At 34.4% G+C, this 16,073-nt stretch overlaps 1 protein-coding gene across 1 annotated transcript; it reads left to right on the top strand.

The window, feature by feature from the left end:
- Positions 1-109: 109 nt before the first annotated feature.
- Positions 110-15,257, top strand: LOC137406147 (mediator of RNA polymerase II transcription subunit 4-like). Its single transcript, XM_068092677.1, has 7 exons — positions 110-228; positions 6,795-6,916; positions 7,787-7,902; positions 8,275-8,419; positions 10,124-10,273; positions 12,454-12,630; positions 13,638-15,257. Exons 1-6 carry the CDS (start codon positions 164-166, stop codon positions 12,609-12,611), a joined length of 756 nt encoding a protein of 251 aa, XP_067948778.1. The 5' UTR covers positions 110-163; the 3' UTR covers positions 12,612-12,630; positions 13,638-15,257.
- The last annotated feature ends 816 nt before the right edge of the window (positions 15,258-16,073 follow it).

The following is a 16,073-nucleotide window of genomic DNA, read 5'->3' as shown; positions in this document are numbered from 1 at the left end:
CGGGCATTGAAATTCGAGTTAAGAATATCCGGTTTCGAATTTCGATACCGTATTTCAAATAGCAATGTCTGCCACATTAGTGACTCCATGTATAACGTTTATACGTTCGTGTTTTCGCTGAAGTAGCTGGTGCGCTTTTTCTTCAAATTTACTTGTAGCGCTAATGGCACAAAAAAGCACAAAACAGTCGCTTCATTTGCTATTGAACGATATAGAATTATTATCAAAGTAAGAGCTGCTACGATGTTGTCTGTCTCTGGCTGATTATTTCAAGTTAAAAATAATAAAACAAGTTTATTATTTTTAACTTGTTTGCGTAAATAAATTTTATTTGCTTCTTGTCGTATTCGTACACAATTTTTACCAGCACAGTTGTTTTAGTACCCATTTTTTGAAAGTTTTTTTTAAAAATTGTGTTACATTTGTTCGATGTTGTGTTGTTTGTATAGAACTTTGGACATTGCAAGGTGACTGTCTATCACACATACTGCTCACCCCATATTTGACGAGAGCAATAGAGGATAGGATTAAACCAGGATGCGAAGGTGAAAATCAACAAATACCTATGGAAATCAGAGATCACTGCCATGCAAAGTTAGATAGGATAAGCTGCCTATCACCGTACATAGAAGATCATAACTACTGAAAATTAGAGAGGAGTCCATCCGCAACTTTTTAAACTCCATTGATTTTTTCCATGACTGCCAATATGGTTTTTGCTCGAGGAGAAATAGCTAATCCTTACAACTCATGAACTCATTGAATCATTTAATACTGGAATCCAAACTGATGCCATTATCCTTGATTTTTCTAAGGCCTTTGACAAAGTGTCCCACAGCAAACTTTTATTCAAATTTACCCAAACTAAACAACAATTATTGCCTGGATCGGGGATTGGTTGAAGGATCGCACACAGACCATTTTTATAATTGAAACATGCTCCAAACCATGTCCATTTTCCTCTGGTGTGCCCCAGGGATCTGTTTTAGGCCCCCTCCTCTTTTTGATTTTTATAAATGATATGCCAGCGGCTATCAAGACCTCTAGACTCAAGACCTCTAGACTTTTTGCTGATAATGCTCTCTTATATTCCCAAATTGAGTCAGCCAGCGACTGTGCGAATCTTCAAGCAGATTTTGACTTGCTCATAGACTGAGCTGATAAATGGCAGATGGAATTTAACATCACAAAATGTGAGACAACTTCTTTTTTTAGGTGTCATGAGAGCCCCTTTTTTCACAAATATCTTATGAAAGGCCAACAACTAACTTATGTCAATCATTTTAAATACCTCGGAGTCATTATAGACAATAAACTCAACTTTAACCTTCACTTAGAAAAGACTATAACCAAATCTTTATCTACACTATACATGCTCATGAAGTCCCTCAGAAGCTGCTCACCCAAAACAAAACCCTTTCTTTTAAAAGCATCTGCCACCCAGTTCTTGAATATTCATCAACTGTCTGGTCTCCATTTTTATCCAAGCACATAGACTCTCCAGTCTGTGAACAGAAAAGCTTTTAGGTGGGTGTTTAAACTTAAAAAAATGAAAGGATTTCTGACCTCATGTCTGAGTGGTCATGGGCCACTCTTGCAGAGCGTTGGAGAACGGCTGACCAAAATCTAAAAAAAACAATAATAAATGAAGAAATTGCAATACCAACCCATTTTTTCTCAAATGCCCACTTACACAATACACGCCACAAAAGCACTAAAGGTGCAATCAACACCAATGTTAAAAAACACTCCTTTTTTGTGCGAACCCTAAACGGCTAACCCTTTTTTTCTTTTTACGCAACCCCACCAAGAACTTTCAATATTCATTGAAAGTTCTTGTCCCCATCTAATCCCCACCCTCAACTTTAAAAACAAAATCGGCCCGACCAAATTTAAAAATCACAATAAAAAAAATAGAAAGGAAGAAACCCAAACTAATAGTAATCTACTCATGTTACTTAATAAAGATATCGCTCTAATGCCCCATTATGGGGCGAATGCGATTAATTGATTTGACTTGACTGAGGAGTGGCCAACCTATTTCACTGCAATATGCAGACGACATATGTTGGCCTGGCATTAACTGTAATCATGAAATACAAAAGTAAAAATGAAATACCAGCTACATTAAAAAAAAAGAACCTGACGATTAAGGAAACTAAGACAGAGACATATAAGATCAACAAAGATGAAGATACAAGCTGTGAGAGATGCAAGTACTTGGGAATACTACTTGATACAACAGCAGATATAAAGGGAAGGAAAGGATTGGCAAATGAAGCCATGCAGAAAATAGAACACATCGCTGTAGACAAAGAGATCAGTCTGGACATAAAGCTATGGGCATTTAATGCTTCGTAGCAAGCATAGTTACCTACAACAGTGAAACATGGACAATTAGCAAGGATACAGCTAAAACAATAGACAGGTTCCATTAAAAACAACTTAGAAAGGTGTTAAATGTATACAGAAAATTCATCAATGACATGGTGTATAAGTTAACCAGAAAACAACCATGGAGTGAAGTAATTCAGAAGCAGGGTTAAGATTCTATGGGCATGTTAGCAGAATAGAAGAGAAGCACCTGCCAATGTTGCCACGGCAAAACACTACATACCACTCAAGATGTGCGGAGAAGTGGCTATATTTACATGGAGGAAGAATCTGCAGTCAGACTTAGATAAGTTGGGTGTTGGTGAATTGAAGACGATTGCTCAGTATGGGGGGATTGGTATGTTTTGTTAAATTTTCTCCGAAAAACTTGAGGAACAGAAGTAGTGAGACTATGGAACTGTTGCAGATAATGATGATAATGCTTTGATGTAGATATGCTGAATGCAATTGAAATTTTCTCATGAAAGTTATATGAATCTGTGAGGATGGGATACAGGGGACACTGATTATCAATTAAAACACATTAGGTTTATTAAAGCTTGAAAGTTAGCCATTTTTATATGAATTATAAATTATATAATTTAATGAATCTATGAGGATGGGATACAGAGGACACTGATTATCAATTAAAACACATTAGGTTTATTAAAGCTTGAAAGCTAGCCATTTGTGTATGTGTGCAAGTTTCTAACCGTTGCTAAACTTTTGCTAAAATATTCCTTGTCCGTAAAATTGTGTGACAATCTTTATGAGAAAGATTTTTTGCCGATTAGTCTACATAATCTCTTATTGCACAGTGTGTGTCTGTACCATAGAGTAATCTCCCCCTAGAGTGATAACTGTGTATTCAACAACACAAGCGTTTCCGGTGCCAACAAGGATCATTTAGGCCACGCCCCTTTTTTGTGCTAGTCAATCGTAGTAATTGACAGAACGATAACATCAGCCATGAGAATGATCATGAATTTCCACAGTTAAGATAGTAATTATTGCTCATATTAAAGAAATGATGATTATAGTTTATTACTCTAATATATGCTTATTATTTAAAGTAATTCAATACCTACATGCCTTGCAAAGGCACTGAATAGATAGTGTTAAGTAAGTGAGTTAATGCAATCAGTTACTCCAATGATATACAGCCCCCACACATGGGGGGCTGTATATCATTGGTTACTCATAGATAAGATAGATAGTCATACTGGGGTTGTATTACATTAGTGTGATGGGAAGCTAATCAACTGCCATCAACTGAAAGTATTGACATTGTATGGTGATAGAGTGATTCATTGACCCACAGTCCACAAACAGCCCTTGCATGTAATATTAGATTTCAATACATATCAATCAAATACATAGACTAGCTTGAAGTAAAGATGTCCAATAGTTAATGGACATCGTTGCTTGATGTAAGCAAGCAAAAAGCTTGAAAGAGTGGCAAATGTTGTTATATGTTAGATAAAAATAAATTATACTTAATTATACTAAATTTTAATTATTTACAAATAAAATAGACTTTTTTATTACTTTATTTATTAAATAATTTTTTATTGTAATCATAGCTAAACAGATTATATTTAGCCATTACTTGCTAATTATTTTACATTTAAACACATTTACAGTTTTTTTTTCCAATTTATTTCAACAAAACACTGATATGAAATTTAAAAGTTGTAGTTTTTTGAAAAAGCTTAAAAACCTTTGCGGTTGTTTTCTTTTTCCTATTAATTCATTTGAACTGCTTAAAAATATTTTCTCATTATATGAAGTTTAAATGTTAGAATGGTAAATATTATATAAAAATAAATTTTCTGTCCAAAGACTTTTTTATTACTCGGGTAGTACAGCTCATAGTTGATGGCAGTCGACTAGCTTCCCATCACACTAATGTCATACAACCCTAGTATGACTATCTATCTTATCTATGAGTAACTGATTGCATTAACTCATTTACTTAACACTATCTATTCAGTGTCTTTGCAAGTCATGCAGGTATCAGGGATTACGTGTATGTCACAATTTCCATTTCCATAACATTTCCCTACTTCATTTCCATATTATTTCCATTTCATAAAATTTCCATAATTTATTTCCATATTAATTCTATTTCCATAACATTTCCTTACTTCATTTCTATATTATTTCCATTTCCATAACATTTCCATAATTTATTTTCATATTATTTCTATTTCATAAAATTTCCATAATTCATTTCCATATTAGTTCCATTTCCATAATTCATTTCCATATTATTTCTATTTCCAGAACATTTCCCTTCTTCTTTTCCATAGTGTTTCTATATAATTTTCATAATTCATTTCCATTTCTATAACATCTCCCCACTTCAATTCTATATTATTTCCATTTCCATAACATTTCCATATTATTTCCATTTCAATAACATTTCCATATTATTTCCATTTCAATAACATTTCCATATTATTTCCATTTCAATAACATTTCCATATTTCTAAAATAAAATTTCCATATTCATTTCCCTAAAGTTATGGAAATATTTATGTTTATGGAAATAATGATATACAGGGGGCTGTATATCATTGGCTGTATATCATTGCTGTATGTGGGGCTGTATATCATTGATGGAAATGGATATGAAAAAGTAAACATTTCCATAATATGTTTAGTGATCCTGGTAGGAATTGAATTGCTTTAAATAATAAGCATATATTAGAGTAATAAACTATAATCATCATTTTTTTAATATGAGCATTAATTACTATCTTAACTGGAAATTCATGCTCCTTGTTTAACCCTTCTCATGGCTGATGTTATTGATCTAGTCAATCACTACGACTGACTAGCACAAAAAAGAGGCGTGGCTTAAACGCTCCTTGTTGGCACCGGAAACGCTCGTGTAGTTATCACTCTAGGGGGAGATAACTCTATGGTCTGTACCAACAGCTGTCAAGCATATAGTGAGTTTGTCATTCTGAGTGAAATGGTATTTGCATATTTTGTACTAGTTTGGTCAATTATTATTTTGTTGATTTTATCTTTATGTGTATTTTAAGTTTATATATTTACTTTTTTCGTTGTTTTATATAATGCTATCGTTTTAACATAATATAGAAGTAATTGAAGGGTTTCTCATTGTTTATTTGTCTCTGTATTGAATTGAACAAAATACTATGTTTTCTTATATGAATATTTGTTTCAACATACAACGGTTACAATGTGTGAATTGAATAATGACATATCAACTGGGTATGTTATTTAACTGTGATTTTCTTTTTCACTGTCAAACATCCTTAAATATTTAGCCGTTAAGCTTTACGTTATAACGAAGCAAGTGTTGACATTTGATATGAACTTGGCAAAAGAGTTATTAGTATGATCAAAAATACACATGCAAGAAAGGGAGCACAATCTTAAATTTATCTGGTAAATTGAGTTAAACAGTAATAAACTTCTACAAAATTATGGCAGGCTAGTCTTCAAAATAAGTGGGAAAAATGAGGACGTGTTTTATTCGCATATTTTATATTCATCTATAGTAAAAACTGTTTGTTGTCTTATTTATTTGCCTGAAGGATGATAGGCTTTAACATTACTGTTGTTAATGCAAGTTGTGGTAGAAAGTGTATGTACACTGTACCTTATATTTGAGTTGAATTATGCGAACTCGGATAAAAATCAAGTCGAGTTTGCTTTATTTTCAAGGTAATATTTTGATTGAGTCTCACAACCGCTTTTCAATGATGTAAAATGGATTTATCAGAAAAAATGAAAATGTTACACATTCATCACAGTCTGACCTACTTGTATATTATTTTTGAAAAAAAAAACCTGGAAAAAATTGTTGAAAACTGTAGATTTACAAATGTATAATGCCATCCGTCATGAAGTAGCAGAAATAATGCGGAATTTGCTAGAAATATAGATAGAATTGTCATTGTTGTTACACCTCCAGGTCACACTCATGCTAAAGTTAGCATATGATTTATAAGCGACAGCTGGAAAAAGATAACAAGGATATTAATAAAAAAAAATTTAACTCAAAATGATCTGAACAATCTAACAAAACTTGACGTGCTATGACTAATAGACTTCATAACAAAACAAACTTCATAATAACTTCAAATTTAAAAAATCTTATTTTTTAGCAAATCTTGGTACTTAACATCTATTTGAAAATAACTAAAATGAGTCATGTTGGCTTTTACGTTCTGCTGTTTCTCACAGCCTTCTCAGTAAAAGCGAAAGTATAATATTATTTGCTGAATTATAGTAACCTAAAAATAATAGTTTTTTTGGGGAATCTTCAGTTTTTTTACAACACAGGTAGTGGGGTGGTCACATTGTTCTGCTCTGACTTGTGAGACAAATCATTCTTTTTAATGTGATAGCTAGTGTGATTTGACATCATGATCTGTTTTTAGGGAGGTGTTTGAACAGGCAACCACCTCACAAGCCAACCGCTCTACAGAGACTACCAAAGTATCACAGATTCTAGAGGTATTGGTCAAACAACATGAACAACTGCAAGAAAAGCTCAAAATTGGTTTGTTTTTTTTAAATTTTGTTTACCTGCTATTTACCTCCTATTTACCTGCTATTATTGGAATGACTTGAAATTATTAATAAATGGTCTTTGTGATGCTTGAATTTTTAAAAGATGATCTTACTGCAGCTGCAAGAAGTCACTATTTTTTAGTTAATAGGATAACTGAAATTTGTTGGATGTAAACTTTCATTTTATTAAATCATATGAAGACTAAGTGTTTTGCCATTTTCATAGATTGATTCCGAGTGGATCAGCATAATACTGTTTCATAGTCACCATGGTTTTCATCATGTTAGAACATGCTAAGCTCAGTGTTAGTTGAAGTACTTCTAGATCAGTTGAGAGATCTGTAGGAATATTTTAATTATTTGGATCAGTCTATAAAAATAAAGATTCAGAGAACAAATAGCATTTATTTATGTATCCAGTCGTTTATGGCTCTTTGTAATCTCGATTTTCGTAAATAGATCAGTTTAATTTGTAGTCGCTACAAATTAATTTCTGAAAATGTATTAATATAAATGCGCACTTACCTCGCAAATATTTGAAACCGTCAATTTAATACATATTTGTCTTGTTTAACTGGCTACTACTTAGGGAAACTGTTAATTGTTTTTGTTGAAACTGTATGTATTTCAGAGTCGAACTGATGACTTTTAAAGCGAGAGTGAGTTTACCTTGAACTGTTATAACTAAAATAAAACATCAAGTATTAGGTTTCAGATGAACAGTTTAAACAAACCTTTAGCACCTGTTCCTTCGGACCAATCAAATTGCTCCCTGTTCATTTTAGGACCATCATTGTCACTTGACAGTTGAAATTATGTGTTCAGTAGTTATACTAGGGGCCTTATACTTACCTTGTAGCCGAGGAACAAGCTGTTGTCCAGCAAAGAATAGACCAGCTCAACGTTGAACTGGATAAAAAGAATGGGGAGATTCTTTCTTTACAGAAAAACCTCAAAGATGCTGAAACAATCTTGGTACAAGCTATCTTTATGTCTATAATGATGTGGCTTCTTTACAGTATGGCAGCGGAAAATATCTGAGCAAACCTTCATGCCTCTCCATTACGTTAGGACATGATCAGAACTTCCTTATCCTAATATATTGGTTAGGATTTTGCTCAGAGTTGCTTGTGTATTCCCTCAGACAGGTCTAGATGTGACATAAGATTCGTATGTAGAGTATATGCAGTAAGCGTGTGAAGGACATTTTAGTTTTGGCAAATCGAAATTTGCATAGTCCGCACTGACCTGTTGCTGAAGTAACTTTCTAAGACGATGCATCAACTGCATTGTATTAGCTTAAGATCTTAAGTATATGTATTTAAATCAACCTACTAATTTTTGCAGGCTTCTGCAGTATTCGATGCTAAGAAGAAACTGGCATCAATAAAAAAAGCTGAAGAGAAGGCTGTGTCTGCCGATGATCTAATCAGGTTTGCTCACAGGATCAGTGCGAGTGGGGCGGTTGCTGCCCCACCAACTTGGGTTCCTGGTAAGTTAGGATCTAGTCTTATCTGCAGATTGTGTAAAACACTTTTTTATAAAGCATACCATAAGACAATTTACAAGTTTCATAACCTTCAAGAGTCAGTTAGTTTTGGAGTTATCAGTTCTTATAATGTGATTTATAAAAACTAGTGTGAACCTTGTGAATAGCTTTAAAACATTTTCAATGGTCATTAATTTCTGCTCTATAACTATGAATTGTAAGAAATTGTAAGAAAAACTAGACCTTACGTCTGCAGCACTTATAATATCTCACACGCATAAGCCAAATAGTACATCCATGATGGGCGCCAGATAACACATCTACTGGTCATAGAAAAGTCTGGATGTTTAAACTTCAGTAACACTTAAGAAGAAAGTTCTTTCAATGCCATTCATATGATGTTCGTGTAGCCAAGTATACTTTGAAGCCAAGTATTGTGTATACAAGAAGGTTCCCTGATACTAGGCCATATTAACAGCTTTCAATCAGCTGTTAAAACACTGAATAACGCTATTATTTTTCAACTAATGATCATTGTAAAGCTCTAAGCTTGTAGAGTACAAATGAAATAAACAAAAGTAAAAGGATGTAAATAGTTTCTATTCTACATTCTATCCATAAAGTGATGATGTTGAGGTAACTGAAACAATATAATGATTGCACTATTGAATAAATTTTCTTGATTGGCAACAAGTAAGCTCTGATCTATTGTGAATGTTAGGATTGAAAGTACATCCCTGGTTCACTATCTGAGTCAATTTTTCAGCCCTCATTACCAAGAATTTCAACCAGTGTGTTATCACAAACTAATTTACTTTTGGCCGCCATCTTTCGTTTATCGGCCTGTTTGACACGCCTTCAGTATTTCAGTTGTATCTCAAAAGATATTCGGCCAATCACCCTAAAACTTCTGAATTATATGTAGATGCTAGCCCAAAATGGTAAACATTTTGTAACCGTAGTTAAACCGGAAGTGAGTGAAATTAAAACAAAACTACGCTGCCGATTTTTATCAGGCATGGGATTTGCTGGAAAAGCATATACTTGAGATAACTTGGGCCCAGGCTTCAGATTGTCGAAGAATATATGCGGGAGATGATGAGAAAAGAATACAATTCTTAATGATTGTTGATATACGAATGTTAAAAATCTTACTACATGCAGAATTGTTGCTCACTTTGTTTTCTACCTTGTTTTTTAAGTGTTATACGCTACCAGTACGCCGTCACTCTCGTTTGCAATGAGAGATCATCAGTTGTAATAACCGTATGTACAGTTATTCTTCAATGTGGAAGGTGGTTGAGAACCGCAGTCGGTAGCCTGTCTGCAAAACGGAATATCCGAGTTCTAGTCCTGTGTGAGGCAATTTTTTCCTAAATCTCTTAACGTGACTTTGGACAGACAGAGGGACACGGCTCTTATCATAGTAAAGATTTGAAACTAGTACACTGACAGTCTCGTGTGCCTTGAGAGATCATCACGTGTAATAAGTATGTGCACAATTATTATATGATGATGCACGGTGGTTCAGTAGCGCGACTGGCTGCAAAATCGTGTATACAAGTTCAGTTCCTGTGTGATGCAATCTTTTTCCTAACACTTTTAATGTGGCGACGGACGGACATGGCACTTATTGTAGTCAAGACTTGTTGGAAATTAAAAATCGCAAAATCTAGCTATTGATAATGGATTCATTGTTGTGTTTAGGGGATCCTAGCTGCAGGCCCTACCCCACAGATACAGAGATGAGACAAGGTTTTCTTAGCAAAAACTTTGATAAATTGAAGGAGTCCTACATAAATCAGTCAAGTCAGCCACAAGCTTCACAGTCTGCTGCCGCCGCCGCACCTCAGACTGGTTCGTATGCCATATTTTGCTTTTCAGTGTTGTCGTTGTCTAGCTCTATAAACTCTTTGTTCCCTTGTTCTGAATATTTTAAATATATTACAAGCTAATTTGTATAAAATATATGATAGCTTTATTTACAAGATTTTTACTGATTAGTGCTAGATCTATGTATCACACTTTAATTTTAGTAGTTATGTAAGAACGCAATAGCTGTATCCTAATTGATATGTAGTAGATAACCATTGTGTGTAGCGCAGGTACATCTGCGCAGGTACACTTACTGTAGATCTGATATGGAATCACTTCATGCCTATGTTCTCCTACATGGGCTCCTACATGATGTAGTGCTGATCTATCTATTGAAATTCCCATGCTGTTAAACTTCGAAGTGAGATGTGAAGTCATAAAATATTCCTTTCTTACGTTGAAGTTGTCATATATTGGATTAAATATTTTTATAAGAACAATGCATTTTGTTATTTATGTCACAGGCTAAAATCTTAATGATAAACATATTGTATAAATAAGTATAACATTTATACAAATGAATTATATAAATTTATGTTGCGAAAAACAAATTGTGAAAACTTTAGTTTCACTCATGAACAGATGAATTAAGGTAGAGCTTTGAGGATGCACGCAACAGTTGGTGCTTAGGTCAAGGTCACGATAAAGATTCTAACTAGAATTTTAACTTGGACTAGAGAAACCCTAAATTAGTACAACTTATATACATGTACTTCTGTTTGTATATGGGATTTGTTTACTCTTTTTCTTTTTTCATATCATAATAATTACTAGCCATAATAACTACTAGCCATAATAACTACTAGCCATAATAACTACTAGCCATAATAATTACTAGCCATAATAACTACTAGCCACAATAACTACTAGCCATAATAACTACTAGCCATAATAACTACTAGCCATAATAACTACTAGCCACAATAACTACTAGCCATAATAACTACTAGCCATAATAACTACTAGCCATAATAACTACTAGCCATAATAACTACTAGCCATAATAATTACTAGCCATAATAATTACTAGCCATAATAACTACTAGCCACAATAACTACTAGCCATAATAACTACTAGCCATAATAACTACTAGCCATAATAACTACTAGCCACAATAACTACTAGCCATAACAACTACTAGCCATAATAATTACTAGCCATAATAACTACTAGCCATAATAACTGCTAGCCATAATAACTACTAGCCATAATAACTACTAGCCATAATAACTACTAGCCATAATAACTACTAGCCATAATAACTACTAGCCATAACAACTACTAGCCATAATAATTACTAGCCATAATAACTACTAGCCATAATAACTGCTAGCCATAATAACTACTAGCCATAATAACTACTAGCCATAATAGCTACTAACCATAATAACTACTAGCCATAATAGCTACTAGCCATAATAACTACTAGCCATAATAATTGCTAGCCCTAACAACTACTAGCCATAATAACTACTAGCCATAATAACTACTAGCCATAATAACTACTAGCCATAATAACTACTAGCCATAATAGCTACTAGCCATAATAACTACTAGCCATCATAACTACTAGCCATAATAGCTACTAGCCATAATAACTACTAGCCACAATAATTACTAGCCACAATAACTACTAGCCATAATAACTGCTAGCCATAATAACTACTAGCCATAATAACTACTAGCCATAATAACTACTAGACATAATAGCTACTAACCATAATAGCTACTAACCATAATAGCTACTAACCATAATAACTACTATACGGTTTTACAGATTTTGAAGAACCGATTTGTAGCCATTGGCTCGTGTTTTTCTAGTAATTGTTGTTTTAATTGTAAGATATGCAGTGCAGTTTTCATTTTTATGACAGCTGCATTATGTCTAGTATTTGAGATCCTTGATTTTAAAACTAACAAAGGAAGCTGTGAAGAGCTGTTTACTATTATTCATGCAATGTAGAACTCAACTATGCTAAGGCCACCTGTGTACATTCATGTAAATGGAACATCGCGTGTCGGAAATTATTTCTCAGGTCAAGACAACTATTAGATATGTCATACATCAAACAATTTGTATGTAGAGGTACGCGTAAGCCGATATTTGACTGTGCGCGATTAATGTTTAACATGGCTGCCATAACATCTTATATATGTTTAGAGCCTCCAATCCTTGGCTTTAACTGGCAGAACCAACAGCTGGTAGACACGCCCACTTTTCTTAACCTCAGCTCTTCCATGAATATGAAGCAGAACAACGACGTTGAGATAATGTCACAGTCGGAGAGCTCTTCCAGTTCAAGTAGTGATGAGCAGTAGCTGCATTTCCAGACTAAGAGTGAGCAACTATTGGTTGGTTGGCTTGCTTTGCCTGTCACTTAATTCGTTGTTGGAGTTGTCAAACCAATGTGGTTGCATATTTATTGACATAATATTAGAATTTGACAAATTCATAGCATAATACATTTTTCATTTTTTGCTTTGAATCAAAACCAAATTTTGGTTTGCCTCTTGTGGTTGTCCTTACACAATTTACAGCTGATAGGCATTAATATTTAGTAAGCAATGGGGCTAAAAGTGGGAAATGTTATATGTGATTTTTACAGTATTTAAACTAATTTGCTAAAACCACATCAGCTTTAACCCTTTTGGTGTCGTTTCTGCACAAACGCTTCCTTCCTCCGAGGGCCAATTTTGCCTTTCTGTGAATCCATAGTGGCTCAGAATCAATGAAACTTAACAACCGGTGAATGAGCATAATATGTTTACAAATTACTACAAGCCTGATATTGCTTGTTTTTGCTAAATTCTACTAACGTTCACCACAAAGACTGGTCTTTGGTTAAACGTTGTAATCTTATTTTTTCTACATAAATTTTTGCGCGAAATCCTTTATGATTACTAATGGAGCGACCATAACATCGCAGCCAAGCCGCATAGACGGAAGAGAACAACTCCCTTTCAGTGCAGCTGATGCATCAGGTGCAGTACGTCTTGTGACAAGCTGTTGTGTTGCTCGCCCGCTCGACGGGGGAACAACTCCGCAAAAACAACAGTTTGTCAAGACAGGCTAGGCAGCCCCCTTAACTCGAGTTTCAACACATCAACCTCTATACATCTACGGTAATCATATTCGGGCATCTTCGTTTACATGAAAAATATGAAAACCCAGTTAATTTTAAGTTTTGCTATTTTTGAAATGTTGTGCAACTAGCTGTAAAATCTAAATTTAATTTTGGTGTAAACCAGAATATGACAAAAATTGCTACTTCTTTAGCTTTTAGAATCCTATAGTCTCACTTTAAATGGAAAATTAATGTTTTGGTTCGCAATTATATATTGCAGGATAGAAAAGTTGAACATCGCTTTGATGAGATCAGAAACTCGATAGAAATGACTGTCGGCAGCATTGAAGTATTGAACAAACCGACAGCAGTGAATCTTACAATGAGGAATCCTTGTATACTTTGTTGAAGAGTCTTTCTATCTCCTCAGGCATTTACTACTTGGTTGTTTTTAAGTTCACATGGACTGAAGATACCTTGTAAATATGGTCATTGAAGTAATTGGTGGGTCCGATGCCTCACCCTTTTTTCTGCCGGATGTTCCTAGACTATTGAAATAGTATTTTGAGGCCTTGCCATCAAATGCAGAAAATTGGAAGTTAGATGATCTAAATTTGAGATATATCAAGTTCTTCAAAGGGTGTGATTATACACCTTTTTTGTGTATTTGATCTCCTACTGAGTGATGCCATTTTTAAAAATGTACAAACATATGCTAGGAACTCTATTTTAAAGCTTAAATTGTATTAAGCTGATATCATTGATTTGTGGATTGAAAACTTTTGTGTCGTCAGTCAAAACATGTCATTTCTTTCTCCAGTTATTGCGCAGTAAATCTGTCACACATTTCTTTTATCTCTTGTTGCCTTTCCATAGTATCAGATTGAATCATGACCTTTTAGTAGCTGTTAGGTGACGTTTTAGCGGATTACTGTTATGGTAACAAGTTTTTTAATTCTAGTCTAGACTTTCTGTCTGGCCTATTGACTGTTGTAGCAGCACTAGTGTGAAGATTGCTGTTTCAGATAAGATGCAATAACGCGATAGCTGTAGTAGTTGATTATGACTGCTTTATAATGTTCCGACTTCCTAAACTATACTGTGTGATGTAGAAATTTGCACAGCTCACCGGAAGGGGCACTTCAATTCTGAATGTAGTGTTATTACTGCTTGAATCCCATGGTATAACAACTCCAATATTTAGATATAGCATCTCCAACATCTTGTCATAACAATTTTAATGAGGTGATATGGCGGCTCTCATATCGAAACATAGAAACTTGGATGTTATGGTACAGCACAGCTAATGGTAATATTGATTATTGAAACACTAATAGCATGATCTTTTATTCTGAGTGCGGGGATGTATGCCATCTACCTATGTATTTCATTATTTTAATGATAGAGGGTGTTTTATTACAATATGTTTGCAGTGGTAAACTGACAGTTACATGTATCTTGTAAGCTGTCAAATGCTAATTATATGCCTCCATTGCATTGCTTTCGTATGAATAGTTTATAGGCTAAAGTATGCATTTATGGTACACCTTCATAGTATTGTCTGTTTTCCTGAAGAAAGGCTATTGGTATGTTGACAATCTTGATCATAAGCCACATCATATTGAGGCATAAATTGATTCTAGTAAGTGACAAAACACTACTGTCTTCAGTAGATACATGTTTTCTCTGTTTTATCATACATGCTTCGGGTTTTCGCTGCGCCTTTCTTAAAAGGCTCAGATGCCTGCAAAACATTGTTTGTAGTGTATGTCAGTTACTAGATGATGTATTTTAGCACTGTTTTATGAGTGCGTGAGACGTCACCTTTTAAGTACATGTATAGGTATTTTTGGATATCAGAACAAGAGGACTTACACAAAGTCGTCTGCTCATCATCAATCTCGCTCATGAGGGAATGCGTAGGATAACTCCGAAATTCCTTTGCTGTGCTTACCTTGTTTCTACATATCTGCTGATAGAGTGATCGTTGTAAAGCTGGACAGGCTTTATTCATTGCTTGAGGCCATGACAGATTTTGTAGATGATTTTCTGTCAAATAAAGTGGCTTCTCCGATGTTGTCTCAGCGTATACTCCATGTGTCATGTATTTATTAAGGGCTTCTTTGCATTTCTGTCTTGTCCAGTGGCCATATTTAATCAGCTCGCTTACAAAGTGCGCTTTAGTTCGTCTCTTAAATAAGGTGTGAAGGCTCTTCCTGATTATCGACAGGTTTTGTTTCGTATGAGAGTAACCTAGAGTATTGATTTGCATCTCAGGCTGAATGGAACCGGTTGCATATCTAATGATTTTGCTATATCCATTATATATATATACGAGAAAATGAAGCGTTGTTGAAAGCAAGTATTTGTTCGTCATCCTTGCATTTATTGTTCCACAGTATTGATTGCGAAGTGAGTCAAGGTATAGACATAATATCTGTGTCACTTCTGGCTCAAAGGGGTTACTCTCTGCTATTGTCTCTCTATCAGATACTGCACTGTGTATTTACCAATGTAGACAGCACAGGCAAGATAAGCAAATAGTTAGAAAGTCAACAGTTATCAGGTGGGTAAAAACATGAATACTTTCAGAAATACATTATTATAGTAGCTAGTCAGTTGTTTCGATGTGAACTTTTCAAGAGATTTTGTTTTGCCTATCTGCCCAACCAGAAGCATATTTAGGTCATTTTTAGACCTAAATGATTAGTTTCGG

Source organism: Watersipora subatra, chromosome 10, assembly GCF_963576615.1.
Source record: "Watersipora subatra chromosome 10, tzWatSuba1.1, whole genome shotgun sequence".
In the NCBI taxonomy this organism is placed as follows: Eukaryota; Metazoa; Bryozoa; class Gymnolaemata; order Cheilostomatida; family Watersiporidae; genus Watersipora; species Watersipora subatra.
This window is presented reverse-complemented; position numbering and strand designations above follow the sequence as displayed.

Coding starts and splice junctions, on each gene's coding strand:
- LOC137406147 (XM_068092677.1), top strand. CDS start 164: ATGGCACAAAAAAGCACAAAACAGTCGCTTCATTTGCTATTGAACGAT. Junction 229..6,794: donor GATATAGAATTATTATCAAA/GTAAGAGCTGCT, acceptor ATCTGTTTTTAG/GGAGGTGTTTGAACAGGCAA. Junction 6,917..7,786: donor GCAAGAAAAGCTCAAAATTG/GTTTGTTTTTTT, acceptor CTTACCTTGTAG/CCGAGGAACAAGCTGTTGTC.